Source organism: Lipotes vexillifer, unplaced genomic scaffold (genome assembly GCF_000442215.2).
Source record: "Lipotes vexillifer unplaced genomic scaffold, Lipotes_vexillifer_v1.1 scaffold549, whole genome shotgun sequence".
Taxonomy (NCBI): Eukaryota; Metazoa; Chordata; class Mammalia; order Artiodactyla; family Lipotidae; genus Lipotes; species Lipotes vexillifer.
In genome coordinates this window covers 737660-754022 of record NW_006791400.1, presented here as the reverse complement: position 1 = coordinate 754022, position 16363 = coordinate 737660, and the positions used below count along the sequence as shown (strand labels likewise).

Below are 16363 nucleotides of genomic sequence, written 5' to 3'. Positions count from 1 at the left end.
CTCTTTCCCGTAAGTTTCGGCTCTCTAATGAATGGCAAATCATTACTCTTTGGAGGTATCCTTTGTTTTCACATGGAAATACTATCTCAGAATTATCTTAGCTAATTTTTTAAAATGTTCATCTGTTGACAGTAGTTGAGAGCTACATCTTCACAGTTAAGGATCTTGTTCCAGACCAAAAAAACTGGATTCTACATAATCAAGGTTTCTTGTGACACAATTATTCGTACTCGGTGTTCATACTTCCCACCGACAGTTCTAAGTAAAGGAAAAATGCAAGCGTTGTGCATGTTGTAAAGAAACGCAGTGAAAGAGATCTCCAGGTACTGCTTCCTCCAGTAATAATAGTTTTCCAGTCCCCTACCTCTTAATGATTTCCTTTCAGAAACAAGCTTTGCTGGAACGTAACACAAACTATACTGCAGAAAGACTGAAAACGCCTACACAGTTCAGCACTCATAAATCTGTCTCAGGAAAATTCTATATTCAGTAACTCTCCTGCCTTATGAGCACTTTCTAAACATGCACTGAAGAACTGAGGAAGATGGCTGGTTAAACAGGGAGAGTTAGCAAATCTCTCTACCTTTCGACGTGGCTTTAGGAAAGAATACCCAGCGCATCAGAGTACCAGGGTCTTGAACCAAAACACAACTCTACACTTTAAAACCAAAATTTCATTCGTTTGGAATCATTTGCGCCTACTCTTCGACCAAAAGGTACTTGAGAGGTGACTCTTCTGCATATGATCAATGCGAGAGTAAAAGCGAATATTCTATCTTCTGAACAGCACGTATACACCACAAAGGGAAACGAGTTACAGTCTTGCACCGAAGTGTGCTACGGAAACCTACTGCCCATAACTAGTAAAGAGTGAAAAGACGGAGCAGGCTTCGATTGGTTACACAGGTGAACTCAAGAGTCAAGATTCATTTACCTCACTGCGCACATTCTGCTTTTACACCTCAGAAAACAAAAAGAGCAGGCCCGAGACGGGAAAAGCGACCGCGACGTCTCTACCAGCAGGAGTACACTAAAGTACAAGGACTTATATTGGGTGCGTGTACGTTTCAACCCCCTGAAGCGGTTCACCTCCGAGAATCCCTGTCCCGCGTTTAGGGTGCAAGGCAAGAACGCTCTTCTGCAGGGGGCCCCCAACGTCCTCCGTCCACTTCCCGGGGCCAGCCTGCTCCAACCCCACACGGAACTCCACCCTCTACTTCCGGGACGCTCCTCCTCCTCTCGCGCCAAAATGCTTGCCCTGCTCCAAGCCCTTCCAGCTCCATCCCCACTACTGCCTTTCCCAGCCAACTCGTGGGTCTGTCCTGCCCCAGGCTTTCCACAGGCCAGGGTTGCAGCCGCTCGGGGCCGGTCCCTGCGACCCCGCTAACCTCCTTCACTCCCCCCAGGGCCAATCAGCTCCCCCCTCCCCGCCACCCCGCACTCGCCGCCTCCCCGGCTCCCGGCCCCTCCCCCCGCGGGCACTCACATTTTTCGTTGCCGCTCGAACTCTGCTTTCTTCTCCTCCTCCTCTCGCTTCTGCTTCTCGTCCAGGCTGCTGCGCTTGCTCACCGTGCGCCCGAAGATGTCGATGCGGTCGGGCGGGGACGAGGCGCGCTCCCGGTCCCGCTCGCGCCGGGACACGGCCGTGTTGGTGGAGCGCGAGCGAGACCGCGACTCCCGCCGCCGGTTCCGTTTACTTTCCCGGGACTTGGAGCGCTTTCGCACGCGCTCCTTGTCCCGAGACCGCGACCGGGACCGGCTCCGCTTCTTGTTGTGTTTGCTGCTCTTGGTGTGTTTGGAGCGGGACGAGCTCCGGCTCCGAGACCGGCCCATCCTTCCGGGCGACGCTGGGACTAACCGCTGGCTTCGGGCCCCGCACGTGCCCGGCTGTCCTCGCCTCCGCTTCCGGAAGCGGGCTGGCAATCTTGTCGAGGCTGGGGGAAGGAGAGCTATTAGCGAGCTGACTTTCTGCCTCCCCCTGAGGCCGACGGCCGCCACGAAGGCCGCCGCCAACGACAAGGCCGCAACGCCAGGAATTGCTAAGATGGCAGCCGCGGCTGCACCGGCCGCCCCTCCCACAAGGCCCCGCGCGCAACGCGCCGTCACGCGAGCCCCGCCCCCTGACGCTCTCTGCGGAAGGCGTGGCGAGCGCTTCCGAGCGCACTCGGCTTTTTCCGCCAACCTCGAGCCGGCGTGCCGCGCGGGCGCGGGAGTCCTTCGCCTCCTCACTAGAGCAGTTTTGCTTTCTGGTAAGATGCTGACACCGTAAGCATGGAACTGTCCCGTTTTGGTGCGAGTGAAATCGTGCCTCGGTACCAACTTCCGGACTGCATTGTATCCTAGGAACTGGTTTTGTCAGGTAGGCCAAAATGGTGTCAGAGAGACCCTGGGCAGATCACTTGCCTCTCTGAGCTGAGCTCCCTCATTTGCGCAGTGGAGACACCAGACACCACGCTTTATGACGTGGTTGTGAAGCTCACAGGGTACAAAGGGGACTGAGATACGTGGTGCTTATGTAGGGCTTCAGCGGCCAAGTGCGAAAACTCATGCCTCCGTTTTAAATCTGAGTTCAGTAAAAGGCTTAAAACTCAAGAGAGAGAAGCAGAGGAAAAACTAGCAATTTTCCTTTTGAAAAAGCAATAACCTATTAAAAATAAAAATATTTTATCTTCAACAGCGTCAAAAACTATAAAATAATTGGGAATAAAGTTTTAACGAGTTACAAGATCCTGATGATGAAATCCCTTGCCCTTTGCTGAAAGGCGGAAACAAGACCAGAAAAAAAGAAAAACCTGCCATATCTGTGGATGAGAAATCAGTACCAAAAATATGCCAATTCTTCCCAAGCCAAATTTACAAATTAGCACAATTCCCATCAGAATTCCAGATTCTCTTGAGGATAAGTTAGAACTGACTAATTTTAAATTTTGAAGGGAAGATCACATGGTTGTAAATGATGAAGAAAACCTTGAAGGGAACTCCTTGGTGGTCCAGTGGTTAGGACTCCACGCTTTCACTGCCCAGGGCCCTGGGTTTGATCTCTGATCGGGGAACTAAGATCCCGCAAGCTGTGCGGTGAGGCCAAAAAAAAAAAGACCTTGGAAAAGAAGAGTGATAAGTGTTTGTCCTATAAAAAATTAAACACCAAGATATTAGCACAGAAATAGGAAAAACCATCACTGGACTAATAGGACAAATCTATTCTTTTTCTTCAGATAAATTCAAGTAAAATAATGTTTAATAATGCAGAATGTACAGAATTACCTCATTATACTGGAAATATTTCTGTCAATCTATTACATGTACACATGTATATATACATACGTACACAACATCTGTAATGAGGACCATCTAATGTTAAAGCTAGTTGTTTCTGATTAGTTGGTATATTGGTTTCCTAGAGCACCACAAACTGATGGCATAAAACAACAGAAACTTATTCACTTGCAGCTCTGGGGTCCAGCAGTCCAAAATCAAGATGCGACAAGGTTGGTTCTTTTGGAGGCTCTGAGAGAGGATCTGTTCCATGCCCCTGTCATACCTTCCGGTGGTTGCGGGTAAGCCTTGGCTTTCCTTGATGTTCTGTGGCTTCCAGTCTCAGCCTCTGTCTTCACATGGTGTTCACTGTGCATCTGTCCTCTTCTTGTATAGATACTAATTCTTTAATTAGGACCCACCCTAATCCTGTATGATCTCATCTTAATTACATCTGCAAAGACCCAATTTCCAAATAAGGTTACATGTCCAGGTGGACATGAATTTTGGAGAGATACTATTCAATCTACTACAGCTGCATTTTTTATTTTAATTTCTTATTATTATGCATGTCACGAATTCTCTATTATAAATACATAATATTTTACAAAAAGAATAAAGGGATGTGTCTTTTTAAAAGTATGGAAATGTGAGAAAGTCTACAATCTAATATAAGGGTGATGCTTTAATTTAGTGGGAAAAGAATGGTTTATTAATAAATGCTGCTGGCATAATTAAAATAAAGACATTAAAAAAATACAGTTAATTTAGATTTTTGCATCATAACAGGAAGCAAATTAATTTAAGATGGATTGAAGTCTAAATATATGCAAAAACATAAAATGTCATGTATTTAATAATTAAGTAAGTCATAAAAATAAGTGACTATGAAACAATGGTTCTACCATCTAGATATTTGTTTTAAATACAAAATCCTGTGTCCTTTTCCAAGAGATTCTCATAGAGTGCTTGGGCCCCAGAATCTCCATTTTTAGTGAGCACCCCACATGATTCTCTTATAGGCACTCCATCAACGACAGTTTGAGAAACAGTGGTGTAAATGAATAGGTTAATACATATTTTTATATAAATAAAAGACAAAACTTTGGGAGAAAATGTTTGCAATATTTAGCAAGCAGGGCATTAATATCTCTAGTATAGAAAAGAGTTTCTAATAATAAGAGAAAGACAACTCAATAGAAAAATAAGCAAAGGATATAAACAAGCAACATACAGAACAAATACAACTGATCCAAAAAAAAAAAAAACCACTGGTAAAAGAATCTAAATCTCTCTACTTGAGAAATGCAAATTTAAATTTAATAACAAGTGTGTGTGTGTTTTCTTGTAAGACTGACAATTATTTAAACAATTACTAATAAAGTGTTAAGATGAAGGGGAGAGGAGTTAAGACAAACACCCATATATACTGTCAGTAATAGTTTATTACAACCTTTTTAGAGTGTAATTTGGCCATGTCTACCCGCATTTTAACTTTTATATCCCATGACCCAGCAATCTTACTTCCCAGAATTTGTCCCACGGATGTAACAGCACAATCTATGTGATATAACAGTGTACAAGAATATTCATTGTGTATTGTTTGGATGGCAGGCAATTGAAAACAATCTAAATGTTAAAGAACAAAAAGTTTGTGATGCATCCACAAATGTAGCACAATACAGATCTATATGGACTGATTCGCAAATATGCCCTTAGTATAATTATGGCCATTATGTGAGAAAAGAAAGTTGTAGAAGGGTGTGCAAGTTGCAATCTCATTTTTGTTTCTAAAAGCATATTTGTGTGTTTATATTTATCTCTGAACAATAGCTACATATTACACAGAAGGGTCTAGAATTGAAGGAGTAAGCTGGGGAATTTAGTCTGAAGTTGCTTGCAAAGCAAGTAATCTGTTTTATGTAGATTGTATGTATATTGGGGTTGGTTTTAAGATAATTATGGAATTTTTAAAGGAGGATGGCATTTATCCCACTCAAGCCATATATTTTTGCTGCCCCCGGGGGGGAAAAAAAACCTGGAAAAAAAAGTGCATCAAAACCACTAAAATTACTGGGGATTATTTCTGAGGATGCACTGAAACAATGAGGGACACACACACTTCACTTCTCCACTTTATAATTATAAAAGTCTCGGCATTGCACACTGCCTGAACTTACCGGTGGAGAAACAGAGGTCAGCATCACATCAGACTTCTCACTAGAAGCCATGCAAGGTAGAAGACAGTGGGGTGAAATATTCAGAGCTTTGAAAGAAAAAAATACACTGACCTAGAATTTTGTACCCAGCACAATTATCCTTTGAAAGTAAAGGAGAAATACAGACTTCCTCAGATAAAGAAAAACTGAGAAAATTTGTCACCAGTAGACCTGCCTTGCAAGAAATAGTTTTAAAAGTTTTTCAGAGAGAAGGACAAGGGTAAGGGTCATAAGCTCAAATCTATGTAAAGAAAGGAAGAGTCAAAGGAGAAATAAGTGAAGAGTCTTATTTTTTCTTCTCTCTCTTTTTTTTTTTTTTTTGACATGGACCATTTTTAAAGTCTCTATTGAATTTGTTACAATATTGCTTCTATTTTCTGTTTTGGTTTTTTGACTGCAAGGCATGTGGGGTCTTAGCTCCCCAGCCAGATATCAAACCTGCACCCCTTGCATTGGAAGGCGCAGTCTTAACCACTGGACCAACAGGCAAGTCCCTAAGTGAAGAGTCTTAGATTGTCCTGGAAGCCCTTACTGTTGACAGTGCTGACTGTTACCCGAACTCTATGCTCCTGGAAAACAGTGAAGGTTAAGAGATCTTCCACACTTTGTGTTCAGAGAAAAGGCTCATCATTCCCCATCCCCGCCCCAGCCCTGTATGACTAGACGAGACTCACAGGAGCCCCTTGATTACTTATGAAAAGGCCAGACACAGTCCCTCTAAATTCCCATTCTTTACCTCTGAAATGACCTGAACTGTTATGTCCCCACTGATCAATGGGAACAAAATGTGTGTTAGTCAAACTTTGGTTAAATGTCCATCCTGCCCCAGGGACCTGAACTTTGCCCATCCTCTGCCTGAGCCCACAGACAGCCCCTGCTGAGAACAGGCTGGCCTCTGAGTGGAACATTCTCTGATCTCCTATCCGATCATGTCCCCCTTTCCCCCAACTGCCCCCACACCTGGGTCCTCCTAGCCTTGTTTACTCCTTTTATAAAAGAAACCCCCTTTTTGCCTAAGTCTGGAGGTGCTTGCAGATCTTATGGTTTCCATCACCCCCTCTCCCCCCCCTCTCTCTCCCCCTTGCAATCATCCCTTTGAACAAAACCCCCACTTCCTAAGTCAGGATTTGTTTCTCATTTACTGAGGTCTTTCCTCTTGCTGGGTTGGTTGGCATTTGTTGTGATGTATTTCGAAACGGCTACTCCCCTCACCCCAGCCAAACAAGGGGCTTTTTCTCCCATCTTCACCATGAGAACCTGGTGGGAGTGCCAGAGGTAAAATGCATGAATATATGGGGGTCCTTGCTTAGACTGTTAGCCCAATGTCAGCTTCCGGCACCTTGCTACAGGTACCATGGGTGTGTCCCTACCTGCTTCTGGCTGCAGAGGCTTCTGCCGTGTGGTCCTGTGTTCTCTGTCCTCACCTGTCCCTCCAGTTTTCAGGGTGGTGGTTTATCCTGGGACCTCAGTTCTCTCATGGAGCTAAGAAAAGTCATTGACTTTCAGTTTGTGCAGCTTTTTTCTCGTTCTGAGAGATGGAGACATGACTTCCAAGCTTTTTGTTATGTTTTTACACTTAAATAATTGTTTTCATTTCCATAAGAATTACACACTAATAACCCATGAATTCACCCATTTCAGATAACACAACCTTAAAAAATGTGGGTGAGCTTTGTCCCATCTCTGGATTTCTTTTCCCCATGTAGTGTGAGCAATCTTTTCTTAACTTAAAAAAAAAAGTTGATATATTCCAAAGAGTCCCAAAAGTTAAGTGTTTCACTACCAGCCTGTTGCTAGTTAGCCAATTTTTTCTGAACGAGAGATTTTGAGAACGGCCTACACTCCTCCCTTCTTTCATTTTAGTCCGCAGTTATTAAGTTAAATGTAAACTCAGCTCTTTTATTTAAGTGCCTTTGTGGGGTTTATGAGCAGTGGGGAATAGCATTTATTGGCAAATTATCACGCCCCAAGGACTGTGCTAAGTGCTCCTCAAGCTTTAATGTGCGTCAGAAGCAGCTCGAGCTCCAGCTTAAATGCAAATTATGGCTCAGTTGATCCAGAGTCGGGCCTGAGTGTCAGCATTTCTCACAGGGTGATGCCCAGGTCGCTGGTCTATGACCACACTTGCCTCAGTTAATCCCCGCTCACGGATAAGTGTTCTGAGACTGGAGAGGTGAAAGGGCTTTTGCACAGCTTCACAGCTAGTCAGTATTTAAATCCAGGTTCTTGGCTTCAAACGAAGTGGCAAAGGGATCCCTGCAGTTAAGTATCCCGTCTTACCCACAATCACAGCCCTTTATTTAGATCTCTGTTTTGGACACTGTTGTTAATTGAACTGTGTTCCCCCCAAAACATATATTCAAGTCCTAACCCCGACCCCTGTACTGGTGAGTGTGACCTTATTTGGAAAGAGGGTCTTTACAGATACAGTCTGGTTAAGATGGGATGAAGCTGGAGTAGGGGCCCTAAATTCAGTATGACGGGTGTCCTTGTAAGAGGAGAGTGACAGACACAGAGGACAAGGCCTTGTGGAGACTGAGGCGAGATGCAGCCACAAGCCAAGGCACCCCAAGGATTGGTAGCCACCACTGGAAGCTGGAAAAGGTGTTACCCAGCAGGGTTCTTGGCCTCCTTAATCAATGGAAATTGGTCAGAGGCCAGACAATAAATGCAGGCAAGGCTTTACTGGGCACCCTGCTGCGCAGGAGGGAGAGAGAATAAGTAACAGATTCCCTTGCAGCCTTGCTCCCCTATTAGCTGATCCCTTATATGGGCTGAGGGTAGGGGTGTGTACAGGGGTCAGGCGGGAGGGGTGGCTTAGGTGATTTGCCCACCCCTTCAGTGGTGTTGCGTGCAGGGGGCATGCACAGTACCCTGCTTTTGTTCCCAGCCCCCTTCCCTGCTTTTGCTCTGGGCTCTTCAGAAGTGGCAGTTGGGCTTTTTGGTCTCTTTGTGCAGAATTTGCCCCAACTGTGCAGTGCACACAGTTATTTTTAGGCCCTTATAGTTTCTTTGTATTTTGTAGCTCCAGGCGACGTTTGTCCAGGTGCAGGCATTGCAGCAAAGGGTGCCAGGTCCCAAGTCCCAGTCTGTCTCAAAGGCAGGGAAGGATTCTCTCCTAGAGGCTTCAGAGAGGATGTGGCTATGCCAACCCCTTGACTTAGGACTTCTGACCCCCAAAACTTAAACAAAACAATTTTGTTGTTTTAAGCCTCCAATTTTGAGGTGATTTGTTTACAGCAGCCATAGGAAACTAATAGAAGCACTTAATACAATACTTTGGTTTTCCAGGTCCCTGAATGTGTCTAACTGCCAGGCTGGCTTGTCATCAGGCACACACTTGATACCAACACAAGCTCTCAACCCCCTTTGTTTACTTGGCTTAAGAAAATTAGAAAAAAATAATAATGTTTACATTATGAAAGTAAATCAGCCATATTGTACTTTAGAGCAGAGAAGCCTCCGGTTTGCTTTTGTTTTCAAATAGTTTTAAAATAAAGCTCTATTTTTCAACAACAAAACATTTCTCCACAGGAAAAAAAATCCTGTATACATGTGATTAATTGCCTAGATATTTGCTTCAGAGCTGTACTGCTAAGCAAGTGTTTATCATCTGAAAAATCTCATGACATTTAAAAATGAAAAACCTCTTGGTATTGCCTTATATTTGTTCCTCAAAAAAAAAAAAAAAATCTGTGTTGCATAAAGTTAAAATTCAGAACCAAGTTTTATTTCTTTTCTCTTCTCAAATCAAGTAGGGTCTTTTGGCTTTAGTTGCCCTCAAATGAAGATAAAATAGACTGGGAATGAATTTTTCCTCTTGGCTCCCCTTTTAAAAGTCCTTAGTAGTAGGGAAAAAATAGTGTTCATTTTCATGCTGCTGTATCAAACCACCCCAAAACTTAGTGGCATAAAACAACCGTTTTGTTATGTGCAGAGATTCTGTGGGTCAGGAATTCAGGCACTGTACAGTGGGAATGGCTTGTCTCTGCTCCACGGTGTCTGGAAGCAGCTAGGAAGACTCAGTGGCAGAAAGCAGAAGGGGAACTATGACTCAATGGCCAGGGGACCATTGTCTGGAACCTCGGCTGTATCATCTACACGTGGCCTGGGCTTCCTCACAACATGGCAGCCTCGTGGCAGCTCAGTGCTCCAAATGTGAGTGACGCAAGAAAACAAGTGAGACAGAAACTACCCAGCCTTTTCTCACATGCCTCCAGAAGCTGTGTGACGAACTTCTGCTACATTCTATTAGTTACCAGTGAGTCACTAAGGTTGGCCCAGATTTTAGGGGAGGAGACAGACCCCACCACTTCCTGAGGGTTCACAGAATGTGCAGGTGGGCTTAAAAATCATCACAATATCCTTTATGAACAAATGTTTCTGAGAACAGGTAATGAAAATGGTGCTGCATTCTAGGTGTAAGAGACTCTTGAGTTTCTGTTTGATTTTGAGTAAGATGTTGCATCTCTTTAGTCCTCACTTTCCTCAACTGCAGGATGAAGGGCTGTACTAGGTGGGTCCTCAGCTCCTTTGCAGAGCTGTGGGCTTACAGTTCTTCCTGTAATTGTACCAATTGAAGTGTTAGAGGTTCTAGTTTGAATTTTACAGCTGATGTTTATCTGTCACATTATTTTATGCTGGATTTCCACTTTTAGAATATTTTTAAAAAGTCTTTCACTTACACGATCTGTTTTCTTTGCTTTCTGTATAGAGTCTTTATATTTAATGTACATATTCTTGTTTTATTGGCTACTTTTATAAATATAATATTACACTTAATTTTACTCTTTACTTTTTTAGATGGCAGTGATGGTATTAGATCCTTCCCCTGGCCTCTTTTTCTTCTATAACCTGATTTTAATCAGTAATAATATATTTCTCAGTATTTACATTTTTAAAAATTTTTACACAATTTTTAAAGGTTCCTTTCCATTTACAGTCATTACTAACTATTGGTTATATTCCCCGTGTTGTATAATACATCCTTGAGCCAATCTTATACCCAATAGTTTGTACCTCCCCAGCCCAGTATTTTTATTTGCGCAGGGTAATCTGCTCACACTTCCCTTACTTGATGTGTCAGCTTTAAATCGCGTCCTCCCATTATGACGATGGGCAGATGGACCCTATCTGCCATTTTCTCCCACTGCCCCCATTTGTTACTGGTGTCACCTCTGCATCCTCAGTGCAGGTGGCCTTTACGCTCTTCTCCTTCCCATTCGTCACCACAGCACCTTTAGTCCTTCTGTGGTGGTTTTGCTTGACTGAAGTTCACCCCCTGGGACTTCCTCAAGTGCGTCTCTCTGGAGTTGTGGCTCCTGAGTTTGTGCAGCTTCAAAACTCTGTCACCTTTGTGTTTAACGGACAGTTTGGTTGGATATAAAATCCTTAGGTCATGGGGTTGTTGCTCTTTGTTTCTAATCTTAGAGTTATTGCTCCATTGTTTTCTGGGGTTGACTGTTGCTGGGAGGGAATCAGAAGCCAGGCTGATCTTTTTGCCTACCTGCCCAAAGGAGTCTTTCTTTATCTTTAAGGTCCGGTAACCTTACTAGAATATTCATCGGCATTGATGATACTGATCAGTTTCTCAGACATAGTGTGTGTTTTCCTCACTTAGAATCATGTCTTCTTTTATGTCAGGAAAGTTTGCTTTTAATTATGTATTTAAATATATGTTCTATATATTGCTAATAATATTATTGTCATTGTACGTGGGAGATTTTAACCATGCATACCTTGTTTGCCTTTGCAGTCTCTGGTAGCTTTTGTCTTCCCTCTAATCCTTTAAAATTTTTAATTTCCATTGTTCGTTTTTCTCATTTCTGTCTTCTACTTCCCTCACTATGTTTCAACAGTATCTCTTATCCCTTGTTTGCCTTCCAATCTATTTTCTTTATCTGATTTTTTCTTTTATTTTTGTCTCATCTTGCTATTTCTAACTTGCGTCCTTGTGTTTCTCTTGTGGTGTCCATCTTCATAGAGGCCTTTTCCTTATTAAATTTCTTTTTTTTTTAAGAATGAGAATATTTCTTAGTTACTTAGAGATATCAAATAATCTCTGATATATTGTAAGTGAAAAAAAAACAGAGCTGTGTCACTAATCGTATAAAAAGGGGGAAAGAAAGAACTGTAAATGTGTTTGTATGTGCATAAAATATTCTCAGGATATCCAGGAAATGGTGACATTACTGGCCTTCAGGTGGGGGAAATGTCTGTTTGGGAAATACTAGTAAAAGGAAGATTTTTTTCATTGTATGCCTTTTGTAACTTTTGAATTTCGAACCATATAAAAGTATTATCACTTCAAGTGAAAACAACTTGATGTGAAAAATTTAGGTTAGCTGGAAATACATATGTGCTCAACTACTCATGATAAATTTTTTTTTTTTTTTTTTGTGGTACACAGGCCTCTCACTGTTGTGGCCTCTCCCGTTGTGGAGCACAGGCTCCGGACGCGCAGGCTCAGTGGCCATGGCTCACGGGCCCAGCCGCTCCACGGCATGTGGGATCCTCCCAGACCGGGGCACGAACCCGTGTCCCCTGCATCGGCAGGCGGACTCTCAACCACTGTGCCACCAGGGAAGCCCATGATAAATTTTAAAAATAAGGATAAAAACTAATGTTAGCAAGAGGTCCCTTGCTTTATCAGACATTAAAATGCTCCATAGATTTCTAGAATTAAGTGGGTTTAGGCCAAGGTTAGTGAGACAGATGAATGGAAGAACCATCCTTGGCCCAAACAAAGTTCGACCCCCAAACTGGGTCTGGATTCTATTTCCTCTTGTTCCTGCCTTTATCCCCCTCACCTTCATGGTTAATTTTTTCTTTCTCCTGGCTTACTTCATCAGTGTGCAAAACATGCTAAATTAGCTTCCATTAAAAAAAATGTGAGTCCCTGATTGTGCACACTTCCCCAAGCAGCCTCCAAACATCTGTTTCTGTTTCTGCACTTCGCCCTTCTTCTTTTTGCCCCGAGCTCTCTTCAGCTGGGAGCTGTACTCCTCCACTGCGGCAGCTCTTGTCTGTGTTGCCAATGACCTTGAGCTCACCCAACCCGGCCGTCCATTTGCAGTCTTGACCTTGGTCACCCCCCCAGCAGCCTGAGGGAGCGGGCCCCGCCGCAAAGCCCCGTCCCGGCTCTGCCTGGGCGCCGCGTGCTCTCCACCCTCACTGGCCATTCCTCTGCATCGTCCTTCTCTTCCCCTGGGCCCTCTCATGATCTGCCCTCACGCTCTCTCCACAGATCTGCAGGCCCTGCGCACCACCTGGATACCAATGGCTCTCCCAAACTTGTACTTCCAGCCTGAACTTTCCCCCTGAGGTCCAGGCTTGTGTATCCAGCCACCCACTTAATATCACCACTTGGATAGGTCATAAGAATTTGAACCTGAACATGTTCAAAAGAAAACTCTTGATGTTCCTTATGGAAATTTCTGCACCTCCAGTTTTTCCCATCTCACTTGTTCGGGCCGTCCCCAAATTCCTTCCTTTCCCTTACGTCCAGCGAATCACCAAGTCTTGTGAGCTCTAACTTAGTGTCGCAGCTTGAATCTGATCCCTTCTCGCTGTCTTGGTACCTCCCACCCCTAGTCTCTCTTGGATGTGGCTCCAGGTGCTTCTTACCTGGACTCCTAGTCCCATCACAGGCTCACTTGGTCAGTTTTCCACACAGCTACAAAGGCGCTCATTTAAGTGATGTAAATCAGACCACACTCCCTAAGTAAAGAATCTTCATCCATGGCCTACGAAGAGCCCCGTCTAAATCTCTGAACTTCTGCTCGTTTATTTTGGTCCAGCTGCTTTGGCCTTTTTGCTCTTCCCCTGCAAACAGTAAATCTGTTCCTGCCCCGGGGTCTTTGCACTTGCTGTTTCTCTACCCCTAAACTTTCACAAGTTTATTTCCTTACTACATTTGGGGCTCCTTTTTTTTTTTTTTTTTTTTTTTTTAAAGAAGGATATTTATTTATTTTTGCTGTGTTGGGTCTTCGTTTCTGCGCGAGGGCTTTCTCTAGTTGCAGCGAGCGGGGGCCACTCTTCATCACGGTGCGTGGGCCTCTCACTGTCGCGGCCTCTCTTGTTGCGGAGCACAGGCTCCAGACGCGCAGGCTCAGTAGTCGTGGCTCACGGGCCTAGTTGCTCCGCGGCATGTGGGATCCTCCCAGATCCTCCTCGAACCCGTGTCCCCTGCATTAGCAGGCAGATTCTCAACCACTGCGCCACCAGGGAAGCCCCATTTGGGGCTCCTTTGTGGTATTCATGTTCCTTTGCTTCTTTCCGGTGTTGGCTCAATTATCAAGTCCTTCCAGACGCCTCCACTGATCGCTTTTGCTACAATAGCTCTCCTGTCCTCCTCCTTTCCATGCTGTCACTCTGCTGCTCTGCTTTGTGTTGTTTGTGCTGATCACAGTTGGGTCACTGTCTGTGCCTGCTACTTCATCAAAAGCTGCAAAAGGCAGGGACCATGTCCCTCATTCAGTGCTAAACAGTTCCCAGAGCATAGTATTCACTTAGTCAAGGTTGGTTGAATGAATAAATGAATGAATGAATAAAAATTCAGAAACAAACCCATGTTTATTTCCAATTTTATGATATTATATAATAAAGGTGGTATTATATAACAGTGGATAAATAATTGATATTTATTTATTGGTATTGGGATTATTAGCTAACTAACCATTTGGGAAAAAATAAATGTCATGTCCTACCTGTTTGCATATAAATAAATTAATAAATAAAATGTGAATTAAAGTTTTAAATTTAATGTTTTTATGTTTTGTGCACCTCGGCACATGTTTTCTTTTTTACTTATATTTTAAATATTTTAACGGTAAAAAAATGAAACTATACTAGTGCTTTAAGGATTTATATTTTCTTACATGTATATTTTGGGTGATTGTTTAAACGTGACCCTGAGGAAAAAGTGGTAAGAGAAAATATTACTAAATTTTAATAAGTAAGAACTTAAAGGGTCATGATAAAAAGTTTTAGAAACAATATTTAAAATTAAATGGCCTGGTAAAAAAGATTTCAACACATGTTGTAAAGACCAAATAGCCTTAATATATAAAGAGAGCTTATAAGTCAATAAGAAAAGTGAATATCCCAGTAAGCAAAGACAAAGGGCATGAACAGATACTTCACTAAAGAATTAAAGACAAATATTAACATTTTCACTAATAATTAAAGACTCGTACATTTAAACAATATGATTCTATTTTTCCTCTTATCATATAATGAAGATTTTTTTAAACACTAAAGTCAATTTTTGTATTGGTAGGGAGAAATGAATTCCTACACACTACAGGTTTAAAATAGTACAACCTTTCTGGATAGTAACTGGCACTACTAAAGCTTTATTACAAATGCAAACCAATCAAACTCAACTTTATACTTCTTGGAATTGTTGTTTATAATAGTAAAAAAATTGGAATATAGCATAAATATCCAAAAAGAAGGAGGTTATAGGATTATGATATATATCCATACAAAGGAATAGAATGAAATCACTATGAATACTGATGTAGTTGTATAATAGTCATATGGAAATATCTAATGTATAGTAAAAAAATACGTCAGTTGAAAAGTAGTATGGCTTAATTTTTGTTAATTGTTAATAAGTGTGTGTTTGTTTACATGTTTATTATGTGAGATCATAACTTAAAAAATAAACTTGTTACAATAAAAAATTGTGTTATCAATAGGAAAAATAGGAATTACTAAGCAGTAATTTACAATTTTTAAATTAAAAAAGTGAAATGTAAACAGGACATTTAAAAGATAAACAAAAATATGAAAATTTACCACAAGTGCCCAAGGACATAAAAAATGACTGAATAAAAATTCAGAAAAAATATCAGTTGGTTAATTGGTACATTTGCTTTATTTTTTATCTATGCAAGTAATACATAAATATGCTCTTGTTGAAGATATACAAATAATATGGATAAAACAGTCTCCCTTAGTATTCTCTTTCCCAGAGGTAACATCTGTAATATTTATTGCATATACCTCTAGATTTTTTCCTATACTTATCAAATACATTATTTTGTTTACTTTTTTAAATGACTCAACTATATGTCTTAGAGTTTTTGCCTTTCAGTATATAGAGATTTAACACTTTTTTAAAATGCTGCATAATATTCCAGAGTACATGTACAGGATTGTTATTGAGCCATTTTCCTTTCATAATTCTATTTATTTACCCAACAAAAATGTATGTGCCTGCACTGCACTAGATCCTGTAGACAAAGCAATGACAAGAAGGACAAAGCGCCTGGCCTCAGAAGCCATTCTACTTAGGGAGTTCCGTTTTGGGGCTAGAGTTGAAGGATCCCAGAGTCCTTCTTCAAGTTCATCATCTTTTCCAAAAAAAATTAAAGGGGTTTATTTTTTGTCCAACCCCCTGGAAACTGTCTCTGCAAGACCCCTTCTCATACTAATCCTGCCTTGTTTTAACAGCCTTTACATCTCCAATCACCACTAAAACAACTAAAAGCAATGCCCTTGGCTCATCAGCACCTTCTTTCTGGTATTGCTGAATGAGATGTGTATTTGCAGAGGGAGTGAAGGCTGCGGGATGGGGTCAGGGAGAAAGGCAGGAAGGATCCGAATAAGAATGGCAGCATCAGGGGCCTTTGAAAGCCTGGCGCGTGGCAGGAAACACTGCTTTAGAGGTTCACCTGCATGACATATGAAGGTCCAGGAAAACCTGAGGCCATCCAGAAATTTAAGTCTATGATTCTCTTATTTGTTTGAATGAATATGGGCTGCAGCTTATTTTTAAATAACTGAGTTTTCTTTTCATTGCTTAAGTTTGTTTCATAAAAGTTGCTTCTGGGGCTTCCCTGGTGGCGCAGTGGTTGAGAGTCCGCCTGCCGATGCAGGGG

General features: G+C 42.2%; 1 protein-coding gene across 1 annotated transcript in view; it reads right to left on the bottom strand.

Moving 5' to 3' along the window:
• The window catches only part of ARGLU1 (arginine and glutamate rich 1), a 26254-nt gene extending 24176 nt beyond the window's left edge, over window positions 1–2078 (bottom strand). Inside the window, exon 1 of the mRNA XM_007464387.1 lies at window positions 1487–2078. Within this exon, the coding sequence (XP_007464449.1) occupies window positions 1487–1833 (347 nt within the window). The 5' untranslated portion in view covers window positions 1834–2078. The remainder of the gene's footprint in view (window positions 1–1486) is intronic.
• Window positions 2079–16363: the final 14285 nt, after the last annotated feature.